This window comes from Aethalodelphis obliquidens, unplaced genomic scaffold, assembly GCF_003676395.1.
Source record: "Aethalodelphis obliquidens isolate GAN/ISIS:26980383/991018 unplaced genomic scaffold, ASM367639v1 scaffold1, whole genome shotgun sequence".
Classification (NCBI taxonomy): Eukaryota; Metazoa; Chordata; class Mammalia; order Artiodactyla; family Delphinidae; genus Aethalodelphis; species Aethalodelphis obliquidens.
In genome coordinates, this window is record NW_020837945.1 from 3227596 (window position 1) to 3245017 (window position 17422).

The following is a 17422-nucleotide window of genomic DNA, read 5'->3' on the forward strand; positions in this document are numbered from 1 at the left end:
AACCACTGCGCCACCAGGGAAGCCCCAATCTCTGTTCTTTTAAGCCACCCAGTTTGTGGACTTGTTATAGCAGCGCCAGGATACGAATATAATCCGATACTTTAATTTCTGCTTTGCATTACATTTAGGCTTATGAAGATTAAGCAAATACAATTAAAAATGAATTATTTAAACCTTTACTTCATCAGTGTTCCACTTATTTTCTGTAACAATAGATAGCATTCTCTGTATCCACCAATACGACAAGAATCGTGTTTGGGTTAACCCCAAGTTTCTAGCAAAAAAAGCCTATCTCAGCAAGGCACCTTCAAAGCTTCCTCAGCGATGTTCTAGAATGCCGCAGGCATTCCCAGACAATTTAGAGACTCAAGGGAGAATATTGTTTCCTTATCTGAGTGTTATTTATCTCGGTCATATGCAAATAAGTAAAAAGTTCTTTAGACGAGAGTCACTGAACAGTATCGTTTGGCACAGAAGTTAGTAAGAAGACATCCCTAATTTAGGAACAAGGAAACGAGGCCTACCGTGTCTCTCCAGAGCACCCTAAAGGAGGGCCACGACGTCAGTGATGTTATCACTGACCGCCTGGTTTAGGGGCTTTCTGCGTGGTCGCCCCTCAGAGGAGCTACAGTTTTTCCCTCTAGTAGTCAATAAGGAGTTTGTGGGTACGTACTTCGAGGTTACATAGATAGCCTGTTCCTCCAACCTTCCCCCCGTCGTGTGTGTCCATTGATGATCCTTGCCTAAACCGAGCAGCCCTGATGGTTTCAGGTGGCGACGCTCCAGCGTGGACACTCCTGCTCTACTTAGCGGCTGGCGTCGTACTGCAGGAAGGAGCTTTCCTTCCTCCCATTTACGCATTATTTAGTTAGAGCAGAATGGACTCACTGGATGCTTGTTTTATTCAATGGGCTATAATCCATTACTGGTATCGTTTATTTCAAATCTCATCCCAGATTGGGCCAGTGAGCGCCCCTTCATTTTTAAGCACTTCCTTATTTCTTGGCACAAGATATTCCAGGCTCATCTCACTTTCTCTGCCCAGTGCTGACCCAGCCTCCAAGGATGCCTGACTGGCTCCTTCGGTGGAAAACGTTACAGAGAAACTGAGATGCAGCACCGGGTGTGCTCACTGCTGCCGGGGTGTTACTGTTCCCAGGGCCCCTCAGCGGGCAGAGAGAGGGCATTTTACATACACGCACACACGACCCATACCTACACAACACAGACACACACACACACACACACACCCACACCCACTATGTACACACACATCACACACACACATATTTCTCCCCCTACTTCCTCTCCAGTTCTTCTTGATATCTTTAATTCCAACCCAACACCACATGGTTCATTCTGTCCCTCCTCCCCCGCCACCAATATTCGTAACTCCTTTACCATCAGCGAGAAGCTGTCTCTCTTCTGTGTTATTCCTGACAAAGATGCATAATCTGAACCTAACCATGAAGAAATGCCAGACACACACACACGGGACAGTCCATAAGATAAATGGCTTGTATCCTTCATAAATGGCAAGCTCATGAAAGACAAAGGAAGGCCAGGAAACAGTTCCAAATTAAAGGCGACTAAACCCACAGGACAACCAAATGCAAAGTGTGGCCCCAGGCGAGTCCTGGCCCAGGGAAAAAAAATCTATAAAAGACATTATTGGACATTTGATATAATTTTGAGTATGGACTGTGGATTAGATAATAGCATTATAACTGTTAAACTTGCTTATTTTGATCTTTGTGTGCAGTTATATGACAATGTCTTGTTCACAGGAAGTACATACTGAAGTATTTAGAAATAAAAGGGCATAGCGTCTTTAACTTGCTTTCAAATGGTTCAGGAAAAAATGTGTGTGTGTGTATACGTACATCTACACACACACACACACACACACACACACACACACACACACACACACACACACACACACACACACAGATGAGAGAAAGTAGGGGGAGAAGCAAATGAGGACAAATGTTAAGAATTTGTCTGCCAGTTGAACCTGGCCCCCCACGGCTGGACCAGAGGCGATTCACCATTTCCTCTGCCCTAGGTTCACTCAACTCAAGATGGAAAGTCCCAGAAGAGAGAGGCCCGTAGCCCACCTTAGGCCCTCTCCTGCCTCCTGCTGGACCTGGGCTCTGGCGGAAGGTCACGGGGCTGCCATAACGGGATGGAAAATCCTGAGACTCACCTACCTATCACACCTGCACACAAAGGAGGGAAGTCAATTCCCCAAAGGAAATCAAAGTGCTGTGAGGAAGAGGCAACGCATGCTGGGTAGAAAAACAGAAAAAATGTCCTTCGCAGGAATGTTAGAAGAAAAGCTAATTCTCTTCTTTTACAGCTAAGGAAGCTGAGATCTAGAAAGGTTAAATAACCTTTCAAGGTCAAAGAGCAAGTTGGAGGTAGAGATGGAATAGAAATGAAGACAAATACGCTATCTTCTTGCAACTCACAGTGTGGTCTATGGACGCAAAGCACCGCATCACCTGGGAAGTGAAGACTCAGTCACCACCCAGATCTACTGCGTCAGAATCTGCATTTTAACATGTTTCAGGTGATTCCCAGGCACACTAAGTGTGAGAAGCACCTTTCTATCTCTGTAGGTCTCAACCTTAAAAAAGAAAAATAGAATTTGTGATTATAAGAGTTCTACAGGAGCTCCTGGTAACATGCTTATTTTCTTCTGTGAGTTTGAAATTGTATCAAAATAAAGTTTCAAAACAAGGGAAAGATAAACACCCGCTAACTAAACGGGAACCACTTGTGGCTAGATTAGCAGTAGACCGGAGACGAGTGGACAAGCGAACTGCTGTGGCAAGAGCCAGATGTCTGAAGTCACACCTGAGATCCTGTGGGCGCTCCACCCACCAGCCTGGGCCTGAGAAGCTGTAAAAGGCGCGGAGGCCAAGAGTGCGCCGGTGAGACGGAGCTGAAGGGATTCAGAACACGCTGCTGCAGCATCAGCGTTATTTTGAGCAGAAGACACGTGAGTCCTGAAATCGCTTATCTGCCTAAAAGCAGAGCCTCTGAGAAAGAACTCAGCTGTCATACATCCTCCCCTGGGAGCAGCCAGGAGAGACTGAGTCTTACTGCCAGAAACGGGACGTGTCCACATCACACCTAAACAGACATTGGCACAACGGTATCCTAGCTCTCAGCTAGTCTCCTAAGGGCACATGTACCTTTCCAAAAAGTTACCTGTTTTCCCAAAAGCGCCCTTCTCTTGCCCCTCTTCCCCTATTAAGATGGCATACAATCCCCAAATTCTAAGGCCCCCTGGAGTCACGTTTTTCTGTGAACTCCCACACATACGTGGTTAAATCTGTCTTTTCTCTTGTGAATCTGTTTTTCTGTCAGTTTAATTCACATGCCCCCAATCATTCAACCTAAGAGGGTAGAGGAACAATTCTTCCTTCCCAACAGAGATCAGCAGGGGAGAAAACCCACTGAGAGTGTGGGTTAGAGACTAGACAGCCCAGCTCTGCACTCCGCCCTCACCATCCGCCTGCTCCAGGGAGTGTGGGATTCACGAATCTCCTGTGAGAGAGCTTCTCAGAGCACACCAGGCGCTCTCAGAACACAAAGTGATCTGCGTGTAACTTGTTCAGGTTTCATTTTCTCTCTGAAAGTCCTGACCCAGCGAGGCCACTCACTAAGCTCAGAGTTAATATACTTGTTTCACCCACAGCCCTTTTATTATCCTGCCAGTAGTCAGTGGTCATTTTTCTGTGGGTGGGGGCCAGGATTATCTTCAGTGGACCAGAAACCCCTGAAAACCTCGAAGGTTTTCAGTCTGTCTGTCACTGTCAGAACCAAAGATGGACAGCTCAGCCGTGTTCCTGGTCACTGCTGCCACCACCAATAAACCATTCGACAGTTATGGGGAGGTTGGTCATCCACGTGCGTTTTATCATGAAACTGGGGGCAGGGGGCACTGGCTGCACGGAGGCACCGTGCCCAAGGACTTACCACTGATCCCTGGAGAACGAGACGATGAAGCGAATGCCGGGGGGAAGTGGGGCCATTTACGTCTCACTGACCGGGGAGCTTCGGTCACGAAATAAGATGCTTCATAAATAGGTTCTTAATCCTGGGAAGCATGCAGGGGTGTCCTGTGGGGTCTCGCCTCCCCTCTTCCTTCCAGCAGAGGCTCGGCTCTCTATAAGGAGAAGGAGGGGTGGAAAAGTCAAGTGTTCTGACAATGGCACCGTCGGAGGCCCTGGCAGAAGTAACCGCACGTGGTGTGGTCACCCAGCCCACAGCAGAGCTGGACTTCCCTGCAACAGGGCGCTCCCACCATGAGAGCCACCAGGTAGGAGTAGAGCATCCGTCCTCGGGTGGGGTGGGGGGCAGCTTGTTCAAAGGTCACTGAAATGAACTTCACATGATGTGTAAGAAAGAACCACTGATTACAGAAGAGCTGACACCTATCCTTCTCAAACTCTTCCAAAATATAGCAGAGGGAGGAACACTCCCAAACTCATTCTACGAGGCCACCATCACCCTGATACCAAAACCAGACAAAGATGTCACAAAGAAAGAAAACTACAGGCCAATATCACTGATGAACATAGATGCAAAAATCCTCAACAAAATACTAGCAAACAGAATCCAACAGCACAGTAAAAGGATCATACACCATGATCAAGTGGGGTTTATCCCAGGAATGCAAGGATTCTTCAATATTACGCAAATCAATCAACGTGATACACCATATTAACAAATTGAAGGATAAAAACCATATATGATCATCTCAATAGATGCAGAGAAAGCTTTCGACAAAATTCAACACCCATTTATGATTAAAAACCCTGCAGACAGTAGACATAGAGGGAAGTTTCCTCAACATAATAAAGGGCATATATGACAAACCCACAGCCAACATCGTCCTCAATGGTGAAAAACTGAAACCAGTTCCACTAAGATCAGGAACAAGACAAGGTTGTCCACTCTCACCACTATTATTCAACATAGTTTTGGAAGTTTTAGCCACAGCAATCAGAGAAGAAAAAGAAATAAAAGGAATCCAAATTGGAAAAGAAGAAGTAAAGCTGTCACTGTTTGCAGATGACATGATACTATACATACAGAATCCTAAAGATGCTACCAGAAAACTACTAGAGCTAATCAATGAATTTGGTAAAGTAGCAGGATACAAAATTAATGCACAGAAATCTCTGGCATTTTTATACACTAATGATGAAAAATCTGAGAGTGAAATTAAGAAAACACTCCCACTTACCACTGCAACAAAAAGAATAAAATATCTAGGAATAAACCTACCTAAGGAGACAAAAGACCTGCATGCAGAAAATTATAAGACACTGATGAAAGAAATTAAAGATGATACAAATAGATGGAGAGATATACCCTGTTCTTGGATTGGAAGAATCAACATTGTGAAAATGACTACTACCCAGAATCTGTACTCTACTATAGATTCAATGCAATCCCTATCAAACTACCACTGGCATTTTTCACAGAACTAGAACAAAAAATTTCACAATTTGTATGGAAACAAAAAAGACCCCGAATAGCCAAAGCAATCTTGAGAACGAAAAACGGAGCTGGAGGAATCAGGCTCCCTGACTTCAGACTATACTACAAAGCTATAGAAATCAAGACAGTATGGTATTGGCACAAAAACAGAAAGATAGATCAATGGAACAGGATAGAAAGCCCAGAGATAAACCCACGCACATACGGTCACCTTATCTTTGATAAAGGAGGGAAGAATATACAGTGGAGAAAAGACAGCCTCTTCAATAAGTGGTGCTGGGAAAACTGGTCAGCTACATGTAAAAGTATGAAATTAGAACACTCCCTAACACCATACACAAAAATAAACTCAAAATGGATTAAAGACCTAAATGTAAGGCCAGACACTATCAAACCCTTAGAGGAAAACATAGGCAGAATGCTCTATGACATAAATCACAGCAAGATCCTTTTTGACCCACCTCCTAGAGGAATGGAAATAAAACCAAAAATAAATAAGTGGGACCTAATGAAACTTCAAAGCTTTTGCACAGCAGAGGAAACCATAAACAAGACCAAAAGACGACCCTCAGAATGGGAGAAAATATTTGCAAATGAAGCAACTGACAAAGGATTAATTTCCAAAATTTACAAGCAGCTCATGCAGCTCAATAACAAAAAAACAAACAACCCAATCCAAAAATGGGCAGAAGACCTAAATAGACATTTCTCCAAAGAAGACATACAGACTGCCAACAAACACATGAAAGAATGCTCAACATCACTAATCATTAGAGAAATGCAAATCAAAACTACAGTGAGATATCATCTCACACTGGTCAGAATGGTCATCATCAAAAAATCTAGAAACAATAAATGCTGGAGAGGGTGTGGAGAAAAGGGAACATTCTTGCACGGCTGGTGGGAATGTGGATTGGTACAGCCACTATGGAGAACAGTATGGAGGTTCCTTAAAAAACTACAAAAAGAAATACCATATGACCCAGCAATCCCACTACTGGGCATATACCCTGAGAAAACTATAATTCAAAAAGAGTCATGTACCGAAATGTTCATTGCAGCTCTGTTTACAATACCCAGGACATGGAAGCAGCCTAAATGTCCATCAACAGATGAATGGATAAAGAAGATGTGGCACATATATACAATGGAATATTACTCAGCCATAAAAAGAAATGAAATTGAGTGATTTGCAATGAGGTGGATGGACCTATAGTGTGTCATACAGAGTGAAGTAAGTCAGAAAGAGAAAAACAAATACCGTATGCTAACACATATACATGGAATCTAAGGAAAAAAAAAAAAAGGTCATGAAGTACCTAGGGGTAAGACGGGAATAAAGACACAGACCTACTAGAGAAGGGACTTGAGCATATGGGGAGGGGGAAGGGTAAGCTGTGACAAAGTGAGAGAGAGGCATGGACATATATACACTACCAAACGTAAAATAGATAGCTAGTGGGAAGCAGCCGCATAGCACAGGGAGATCAGCTTGGTGCTTTGTGACCGCCTGGAGGGGTGGGATAGGGAGGGTGGGAGGGAGGGAGACGCAAGAGGGAAGAGATATGGGAACATATGTATATGTATAACTGATTCACTTTGTTATAAAGCAGAAACTAACACACCATTGTAAAGCAATTATACTCCAATAAAGATGTTAAAAAAAATAATAAACAGATGGACAGTGGAAAAAAAAAAAAAAGAAAGAACCACTGAATTCCTCTTTATCTGGAAGCCCTCCTGAGATCAACCTGTTCACTCCCAATCACAGTACTCTGCAGAGCTAACATTCATATTCACAGGAGGCCCATATGTGCCCAGTGGTCGCACCAGGTGCTCCATCACCAGGGTGCCAGGGAACTGGCCGTGCTCCATTCCCCCAAGCTGTGTCCCGGGCTACGTCTGAGCCAGTAACAGAGAGGAACATAGGCCTGGACAAGGTGGCAGGTCATGAAGCCCATCATCTGACTGTGGCTTTGCAATGCAGTCTAAAAGCACGTAATGCCGTGGGAATGAACTTCAGCTCGTCTGTGCCACCTCATTTCTCACACCTGTGGTCACCTCAGAGGCCTTGGAAAACGGCCCCATTCTGCAGTCAGGGCTGAAGGCAGAGCCAGATGGGAAGGAAGGCGCAGGGAGGCCTGGTCTCCTGCCCCAAAGCCAACCTCACGACTCGTGCCATTCTTCAGTTTTTCTCCTATGTTTGGTGACAAGGAATCTTTGGGACCCATGCATTAAATCACACAGCACAGAGTGCATGCACAAGCATGCACTGTTCCACCTTAATGCTTCTCGAAAAGTCACAGGTTATATAACGTTGTTCAAGAAAGCTACTTTTGGGCTTCCCTGGTGGCGCAGTGCTTGAGAGTCCGCCTGCCGATGCAGGGGACACGGGTTCGTGCCCTGGTCTGGGAAGATCCCACATGCCGTGGAGCGGCTGGGCCCATGAGCCATGGCCGCTGAGCCTGCGCGTCCGGAGTCTGTGCTCCGCAACGGGAGAGGCCACAACAGTGAGATGCCCGTGTACCGCAAAAAAAAGAAAGCGACTTTTGACTAAACATTCATCTCGAGTTAAAGCTGAAATGTATTCAGTGTCTTTAAACAACTTCCTTGAGAGAACAGATAAGTAATAGCAAACAGCTCCGATTTAGAGGACCTCAACTATTCCTCAGCGCCTGTGTCTCCCCAATTAAAAGAGTTTTCCCATGTTCATTCCTGCTCTCCCTCCAGAGTGAGCTTTCAAAATGCACCCTGCCAAGCTCTCCCACCCTCCCCACTCCCCCCACCTCCTCTCAGTGAGGCACTGAGGCCCCTCTGCTCCAGCCAGGGGAACTACAGCTTTGCTCTGGACAGCCAGCCCGGCCACTCGGCCTGCACCCACACCCCACCGGGGCCCTAACTATGTCACAGCCGCAGCTCTTCATCCCACCAGAGTGCCACCTGCCCCGACAGCTGACCCTGGGCCGGGTAATCCTAGGCACGCCACCGGCTTTCTGCTCCCTCACCTTCCCCAGCTAGAAAATAGGGATGATGGTACCTACTTAGGGTTGTTATAAAGATGCAATGAGTGATCCATGGACAGCCCTCAGCACAGAGCCCGGTGTGGAGGAGATGCTCAGTAAACAGCAGCTGGTGTCGTCTCAGTAGAAATCAGGGAGGAAGGCCCAGCGCTGCAGGCAGCCACCTGGTCCCCATCCCCTGGTTCAGAACCCAGCACAGAGCGAGCGGTCAGGAGATGCGCTGAACCAAGCTCCACAAGTGCTTCGCAATGTTTTTGCTCAAATCTCTATATTTAAAAAAACCATTTTACTAAAATTCTTCTCAGAATGAGTGGACTCCTGTTTGGGCCTAAATATACTTTGAGAAACAATCTTTGAGTGACTCCTTTAGAGTAAAGGATTTGGGCTAAGTTTTATAGCACCTGGAAATGGATGGTCAGAGTCAACTTTCCTCCTCTGTCCAGATGCTGCTTCTCTAGGTACCTACAGCTCATCTGGAAATATTCTATTGCCATCTATTACATCGACTAATCAATGAACCTCAATTCAATTCTGGTAAAACCTGTAATGTTAAAAAAAAAAGAAATCCAGAAGACATTGGAAAAGTCAGCAGGAAAAAAAAAATATCTTGATTTCCTTTTAAAACCATGGTTCTTACCTCTGTAAAATGGGTGAACTCAAGCGCTATAAGTTTTCACTGTAAGTGCAATTAAGATGTGTAAACATAGAGATTTTACACGTAGGACATTAAGAGCTCTATTTAATGAGGCCCCTTCCTCCAAAGCCTGGACGGTGCCCACTGAAAATCATTCCAGCGACAGCCAGTCAAGACCGCCAAGGTCATCAGTGACAAATTCCGTGCTCTCCTGTGAGCCCCACTGCCTTGTCAGGGAAGAGGCCCGGAGGCTGATCTGGGTTGGCTGGACGCTGTGGGGCAAATTCAGGTTGGTCCAGTTTCCCTCAGTGCCCTCCTCCCTCCAACCTGCTTCCTCTGGGCAGGTCTCCTCCAAAGAGAGGGCGGCAGAACTGGAGCAGATCACTTGGTTTAAGCCCCGTTTTTGGCACATAATCCAAGCACATAAAAAAGAAAACGTACTTTTAAAAAAACGGCTCTTAATAGGCACCCTTGGAACTCACCACTCCAGTAGGGAAAAGTGTCAGAATACCCAGTTTCATCCTACTGTTAAAGACAGCAACTTCAGAAACACCCCATTAGAGCATCTCTCTTACAATCTAAAATATACATTTTTATACCCATGTTCCGGAAGTGCCCAACCTACTCTATAAACTACATAACTATAAAATGGGATGACCTGAGGGCAATACACATTCTGGAGCCCAACCCTCAGCACACTACCTGGGGAACAGTTCGTACTCGCTGGAGACGAAAAATGAGTAAAGGGTCTTCCCACAACTGAAGCACTGTGGTCAGTAATCAAAGCAGCCCCAGGCGCATGTTAAAGAATCTACTTAAAGGCAAGGTTTTTCAAAGTAGATCTTATTTTAAGGCAAATGCAGGGGGCGGGGGGAATGCATGTTCCCCAAACAAGTGAGAGAGAGAGAGAGAGAGAGAGAGAGAGAGAGAGAGAGAGAAACACTACTTCCTTTTCAGAGAAAACACTTTGTATGGTCTGTGCTTTAAAGGCTGTAAGCAATATTAAAAATTAATGACAATAGCCAGTATTTCTTTCCTGGGCTTAAATACAAAAAGGAATCCTCTACCTGTACCACTTTCTCCCACCAACAAACAGAACCTCAAGGTGGCGGGTACAACACAGAACATGCAAATGCCGTTCCAAAACCACATGGTGAGACACTGGAGGTCTAGAGCCCTGGGTTCTCAAGGTTGACCTTAAAAGACATTAAAGAAGGAGCCATGGGGGGAGGGGGAGATCTAATCTAGTTACCAACTCGAACATCCTCACACAATTCAGATTCAAGGGCAGGTGGGCACTTTCCAGACAGAAAGCTCAGGGAGAATAAAGGGAAGGCGGGCTTTGGAATTCCACCCGGAGAAATTCAAACCTGGCGGTGTGCAGAGGGGCCTTCCAGGATCCTGGTCGCAGTCCTAGGTCGCCAGGTCCCCAGGATCAGCAGCGTGGCTGCAGGGGCTGGGAGGGCCGGCGGCTGGGGGGTGTTGGAAAAAAGAGCCTGACGGTTGGGGCCCCGAAGCCGGGTGACTTTCCGGGGCTTTGAGTCCAGTCAAATCCCTCCAGGAGGCTCACCGGCTCCGGGAACCAGCTGCTCAGACGAACAAGCCGAAGGCCCAGGGAGCCGGCGCTCCGAGCCTCCCGCCGGCTTTGGCGTCGGCTCCTCCCCGGCGGCCCGTCCCGGAGGAGGACTGGCGGGCACACCCACGTCCCGCCGCGCCGCCCACCCCGCGCGGGGCTCCCCTCTCGAGCCCCGGGCTGGGCTGTCACCGCGGTCGCCCGGTCGGGGAAAAGGCCCGGAGGACGGCTGGGCTCGCCCCCGCCCGGGGCTCCGCTGGGCGGCTGCTGGCCGGGCACCGGCTCCCCCGGGGTCCGCTCGCCGGGTCCGGGGGCGCCCGGCCGCTCCTCCAGCCCCGCCCCCGCCCGCTGCAAGGGCCGCCCCGGGCCTGGGGCCCGCCGGACGCCTCCGCCCCGGACGAGCACAAAGACGCGCGCCCGGCGCAGGGACCCCCGGCCTCCCCGCCCGTCGCCCGCGCTGGCAGGTGTCGCTCGGCCGCGGCGCCCGAGTCCCGCGGCCCGGCCGGCGCGGGCGGTGGGGAGGGGGTCCCCGCGCCGCCCGCTCCCCACCGGCCCCCTCCCGGTCCCCGCGTCTCACCTGCGCCCCCAGGCCGGCGCCCCGCTGCCCGGCCCGGGCGCCGCCGGCGCTTCCTGCTCGCGACTTCCTGGGGCGGCGCGCGGAGGCCCCGGCGGCCCTTTCACTTTCCTGAGGCAGCGGGGCGCCCGGCCGGGCGGTGGCGGCGGCGGCGGCGGCGGCTCGGCCCCTCCCTCTCATCCCCTCGCCGGTCCTCCCGCGGCCCCGGAGCGCACCCGGAGGCCCAGCCAGCCCCGGGGAGGCCGGGCGGGGACGCCGCCACGAGGAGACCCCAGGCCACCGCCGCTCAGGACTCCTCCCCGCGGTCCCCGCTCCTTGCACCTGCCTGCGGGCGCCCGGGCTTGAGTTCGAAACTGACCAAAGAAGAGCTCCCCAAGGACCCTTTGTCCTCAAGGTAAGTCCTCCCGGACAGCAGCGGAGCCGGGCTTCCCGAGAAAGGACCGGCACTAAAGGGGGCCAGCCTTGGTCTCCTGGACATTATTCTTATTACCTCCTCTCAGGGTCAGACTCATGAGACTAGCCTCGTATTAAGTGAAAATGGGGCCCACGATCGGCTGTGGTGAACCATCTTTGATCACACCTGTGTGTGTGTGTGTGTGTGTGTGTGTGTGTGACACGCCCCTCACGTGGCTGTGCTGGAGAACCTCACTGGGTCTCAGTCTCCTGAACCAGACGGACCCTCCCCGGTACCATAACAGGCTTCCCACCTCACCCACGAACAGTGTTTGCGAATCCCACGCTCACTTCTTGCCAAAAAGTGACCGGGCACCGCCCCGCACAAGCCTGATTATTTTCCTGGGGTACCTGCAAAGCACCCGCGGTAGACACATGGCATCTAAATCCAGCCCAGGTGCCCAGCTCCCAGGAAAGCACCTCCCTGGAAGGGCCCAGTGAGGCAGAAAGCATGTTTTGCAGAAGAAATTGCAGGAAGAAGTCTCCCCCTTGTTAAAACAATGCTTAAAGTTAAAACCAATCCAAGCAGGAATAAAGACGCTGACGTAGAGAATGGACTTGACACAGGGAGGGGCAAGGGTGAGCTGGGACGAAGTGGGAGAGTGGCATGGATATGCACACTACCAAATGTAAAATAGATAGCTAGTGGGAAGCAGCCGCATAGCACAGGGAGATCAGCTCGGTGCTTTGTCACCACCCAGAGGAGTGGGAGAGGGAGAGTGGGAGAGGGAGGGTGGGAGGGAGACGCAAGAGGGAGGGGATATGGGGACATATATATACATATAGCTGATTCACTTTGTTATAAAACAGAAACTGACACCATTGTAAAGCAATTATACTCCAATAAAGATGTTAATAAATAAATAAAACCAATCCAAGGCCTGGCAGGATCACCCTGCTCTGCAGCCACCCCAGGCTCTGCTCCGGTCTCCTCCTCTCTCCCGGAGCATCAGCCTCCCTGCCTGCAAGCTCTCCCCTCCCAGATCCACTCCTCCAGCCCTTCACATTGCCCTCCTAAAGCAGACGGGACCCTGGCGTTCCTGATGAGAACCCTTCAAGATCCCCCTCCGGATCAGGAAAGAGCCTCAGTCCTCAGTAGCTGGAAAACAAGACCCTAACCCGCTCTCGACTTCACGACCAAAGCTCAGGACCGCTCTTTTAGTTTCCAGGACTTTCTCACACGTTGAGTGGCTATTTCTGCCTTAGCCCTCCAGACCCCGGCTCTTCCTAGTGAGTTCAGACTTCGAGACCCAGGTCAGGTGTTTGTCTGTTCCTTTCCCAGGGCACTGTAGATACCTCTTGCTCCTGACTTAGCACACCCAACTGGTACTGGTTATTTCTAAATCTGTCTCCTGGCCCCTAGCCTGGGACTGGAGGGGTTCTCGGGGCCTTGCCCTACTCAGAAGGTCGCATCCACGTTTGCCAAGTGCATGAACAGGTGCGGAAGGACTCAGCACGGGGATGCTCCACGTTCCCACACCATTTCTCACCTGGAAAATGATGGTGTTTGTATGGCACACTGGGGAGAACCAGACGGACCTGAGGTGGTCTATATAACACTTGCCGAAAATATTCATCTATGAATTTTACAAAGATTAAAATATTAATCTTTTAGAAAATATTAGTTTCTCTATTAATCTTTCGTATGATTGTAAGAAACACCTAAAAATGGATTAGGGAAGTTAGTAAATTTGTATGAAATCTCCACATAAAACGGTTCACATTTTGAAACGAAAACGTGTGATTGCTTTGATGATCATGTCAGGTGTTATGCTTGAAACGACTGCACACAAGCTCAGGACGGAGCACAGCTGGGATGTCACTCTGGAGACTCTCTTGGCGCAGGTAGATGATAACTTTAAAGTCTTTTTTACAATCACACAAATTTCACAAAAGTTGAAGTTATTTTTAAGAATCTGACCCTCTTCCTTTTCTTTCTAGGTGTAATGTTGACATTTCTTGTGCGAATCAATAAATGAATTTCCAACCCAGTTGAACTTTTCATATCCAGCTTTTCGAACTCATGACACAGCGTGGGGACCGGTGGAGGTGTGCCCTCAGGCTGCCGCTGCCACAGCCCCTGGCCAGGGTTCCAGAGAGATGAGTCCAGGGTGCCCAGACCTGGGGCTGCCCGCTCAGCACACCTGCCTGGCCGGGCCTCTGCTTTAACTCGAGACTTCCACGCTTGCTTTGAATTTATTTTGATTTTTATTTCAGAACAAGAGGAACAGACCAAATGAGAGGCACATTCACTCTTATCCGACAGATGTGTCTTGGGTGCCTACCAGGGCCAGAGCGTGCCAGGCGCTGAGGCCTCAGTCAACTGGGGCCTTGCCTTTGCAGAATCCACAGAGCAAGAGGCTCGCGGCAAGAGTGGAAGGGACTTGGGTTCATATCCTGGGGCGGCCATAACTAAAGACCTCAGACTGGGGGGCTTAAGACAATGGACGTTTATGGCCTCACAGGTCTGGAGGCCACAGGTCTAGATCAAGATGCTGGCGGGGCCGTGCTCCTTCTGAAGCCTCCAGGGGAGAATGGGTTTCGTGCCCTTCTCTCAGCTTGCGGCGTCGCTGGCAATCCTGGGTGTTTCTTAGCTTGTAGGTGCATCGCTCTAATAGGCCTCTGTCGTCACCTGGCCTGTCTGTGTTCACCTCATCTCTCCGTGTGTCTGTGTCTCTGTGTCCCCCCCTCTTGTAAGGACACCAGTCATGTTGGATTTAGGCTGTACCCTACTCCGGGAGGACTTCAACGGAACTGACTGTATCCGCAATGATCCTATTCCCAAGTAAGGTCACGGTCAGAGCTTCAGGGAGGGACATGAGTTTGTGGGGCGGGGCAGGGCGGGGCTGGAGGGGGACATTATTTAACCCACTACGAGGCTAAATAAGTCTGAGCAGGTGGTGGAGAAGGCACTCCCAGGCCAGAGGCAGCAGGAAGTGGGCACCTGAGGCCTGAAGAGGCCAGGGATGTGAGCCATTACTGGAACCCAGGGCGCTGAGGCTATAGAGGGACCCCCTGGACCAGGGCGGCACTTTGGTAGAGAAGCAGCAGCGGGGAAGAAGCAGGGAGTCCACAGCCCCACTTCCCCTCCTGCCCTCCAACTGCCCTGATCTAGGAGGGGGGCGGAGGCCGGGGGAGCCCCCCTGACACAGTGCAGCCCAGGACAGATGTGGTCCTTCCCCACCAAGAGCTCCCAGCTAGTGGAGAGGTCAGAAGACAGGTCACCAGCGATCATCACAGCACTGTGTCACACAGTGCAGTAGGGGACATGGGGTGCAAAAGAGGGTCACCTGACCCAGACTTGATGGTCACAGGAGGTGACATCTCAGCAGCATACAAGGAGTTGGCCAAGCGCTCGAGGAAGAGAAGGGACATGGTCTGTGCAGAGGGGGCACAGCGTGGACACAAGCCCGCAGGCTGGTATGGGGAGCGGGGACGGAGCAGGGAAAGGGAGGGGGGAGGCTGAGGACCCTGGCAGCAATCCGGCCCGAGGATGGTTGTCTGGGAGCACAGACTTAAGGAAGGCCCAAGAGGTGAGAGAAAGCAGAAGACGGAGCTGGGATGACACCCAGCTGTCCGGCTTGGGCAGCGAGCTGGATGGCGGCATCTTCATGGAGCGAGGCGACAGACGAAGGACAGGCAGACTTGAAGGGCAGGGTGCGGGCAAGGAATTAATTTATACTTGTTGAGCGTTTGGTTCCCGTGGGCTGTTAACTGGGGTTGGATGTGTGAGTCTGGAGTCTCTGGAAGAATCCTAGGTGGGTGAGAGAGGCCTGGTACAGACAGCAGGGGAGGAGAAAGCTTGCCCGGGGCCGGAGACTAGGGCTGAGCCCCCAGGGGTGCCAGTATCTAAGGGCCAGGCAGGGAGGAGGGCCTGGAAGCTGTGGATGGAGCAGAGGGAAAAGCCACAGAGTGTGATGTCCAGGAAGCTGCAGCAAGGCAGTGTTTGCTGATGGGGAGGGAGCGGGCGTGGAGCTGGAGGCTGCAAGGAAGTCATTGTCTACTGGCCTCACCCTGAAGGTCGTGAAGCTTCCTGGGTGGGGGGTGGCAGAGGCCTGGGTGGGGGTGAGGAAGGAGAGCAGAAAACCATTTCAGGAAGGTTGGCTGCGCTGGGGAGAAGTGAAGGGCCCAAAGCTGGAGAAGGACTCGGGGAGGAAGGACATTTCTTAAACGCAAGGACATTTTCTTTCTTTCTTTCTTTCTTTCTTTCTCTCTTTCTCTCTCTCTTTCTCTCGGCTGTGCCGGGTCTTAGTTGCGGCGTGCATGGGGGATCTAGTTCTCCCTCCAGGGATCGAACCCGGGCCCCCTGCATTGGGAGTGCGGAGTCTTACCCACTGGACCACCAGGGAAGTGCATGGACATTTTCAAGCGTAGACGGAAGTCGAGAGAACCTTATAATGAAGCCCCAGGTACCCACTGCCTGGCTTCATCAATGTGCCACCGATTTTGTTTCCTCTGTCTTGACCCACTTCCTCTCCCAGGATATTTTGCAGAAAATCCCAGACGTTATATTTCACCTGTAAAGTTTCAGTGTGTATCTCTAAAAGATACAGTTTTCAACATAATCACTCTACCGTCATCAGGGCTCCCCAAGCAAGAATAATTCCATAATAGCATCAAATCCCCAGCCCGTGTTCTCACTCCCCTGAGTGCCCTATAGATGGTCTCACTCTGTCAGTGTATGTTCGGATGGGGACCCAAACAGTCCACACATGTATTGTCTGATGTGTCTCCTAGATCTCTCCATCTGGAGATTCCCCTGCATCTTTGTCCTAAGAAGTTTCTTGCTGTTGTCACGGAGGCCAGGCCGTTCTTCCTGCAGAGTCTCCTACGCTTTGCACTGTGCTGACCCCATCGTTGTGATGGGGTCGAACATATTCTTTATGTACTTCCTGTACTACCTGAAATTGGCAAGGAGCTCCCGAGGCTTGATCAGATTCCGGACGATTCAAGCCAGTGAGGCACCTGGTATCTGGTCATCTTCTGCCGTACTTAGACGTTCCTTGCCTAAGTTCATTAATTCATTAGAAGTAGAATTCATAGTTGTGAAATGGACATCATAATTTCATTGTTTCCTTTTTATTTGCTAGCCTACTTCTATAAAGAGAAACTTCCCCTCATCAGTTACTTAGTTAACTCTGAAGCGCGGCTCGTATGGGAGAGGCAGGATACACGTGGAATTCCTTTATTTGCCACTTGTCAAAGTAATGAGTTGACTTTCTACTATTCTTCAAAAGTTAGCCGTGAGTTTTCCTTTGTTCTGCTTTTTTATTCTCCGCACGAGTGGCCTGAGCCACAGTTGCTGTATTTGCATCCATTCCAGTTACTCTCCTTGTTGAATTGCATTGGCCAGTGAGTCCTTCTGACGTGACCCGGGTACCTTTGACAGTGTCCTTGCTTTCTAGGGTGACAAGATGTCCTCACAAGCTCATCCCATGCACCTCCTGCCCCAGACCTGGAAATTAGCCCCTTCTCACGGGAGGCCCAGGTCCCAGAGCAGCCAGAAGGGAGGGTGGGTGTCCACACGTCCAGGAAAGGGAGCTGCGTGCTTGAATGACACATGTCCCTCCAGAGGCGGAAAGACGAGGAATCCAGAACATGTGAGGAGGAATGAGCCTCGGGTTGGAGAAGAGACGATGGAAAAAGGG

At 50.0% G+C, this 17422-nt stretch overlaps 2 protein-coding genes across 25 annotated transcripts in view; one reads left to right on the plus strand and one right to left on the minus strand.

Moving 5' to 3' along the window:
* Positions 1-17422, minus strand: part of SLC37A1 (solute carrier family 37 member 1) — an 80105-nt gene that overhangs the window by 56702 nt on the left and 5981 nt on the right. For 18 of the 24 annotated variants that reach the window (XR_003429344.1, XR_003429213.1, XR_003429309.1 and 15 more), the window contains exons 1-2: positions 10545-10807; positions 3991-4180 (exon numbers count right to left, since the gene is read on the minus strand). Coding sequence is in view for 15 of the 24 variants with exons in the window: in XM_027089098.1 (XP_026944899.1) it covers positions 3991-4046 (56 nt within the window). In the remaining 9 variants the exon portion in view is untranslated. Of the gene's footprint in view, positions 1-3990; positions 4181-10544; positions 10808-11324; positions 11438-17422 lie in introns of those variants that run through there. The other 6 variants (XM_027088957.1, XM_027088894.1, XM_027088820.1 and 3 more) reach the window with 4 other exon arrangements.
* Positions 8422-14277, plus strand: LOC113620386 (translation initiation factor IF-2-like). Its single transcript, XM_027106529.1, has 3 exons — positions 8422-8487; positions 10736-11715; positions 13540-14277. Exons 1-3 carry the CDS (start codon positions 8422-8424, stop codon positions 13550-13552), a joined length of 1059 nt encoding a protein of 352 aa, XP_026962330.1. The 3' UTR covers positions 13553-14277.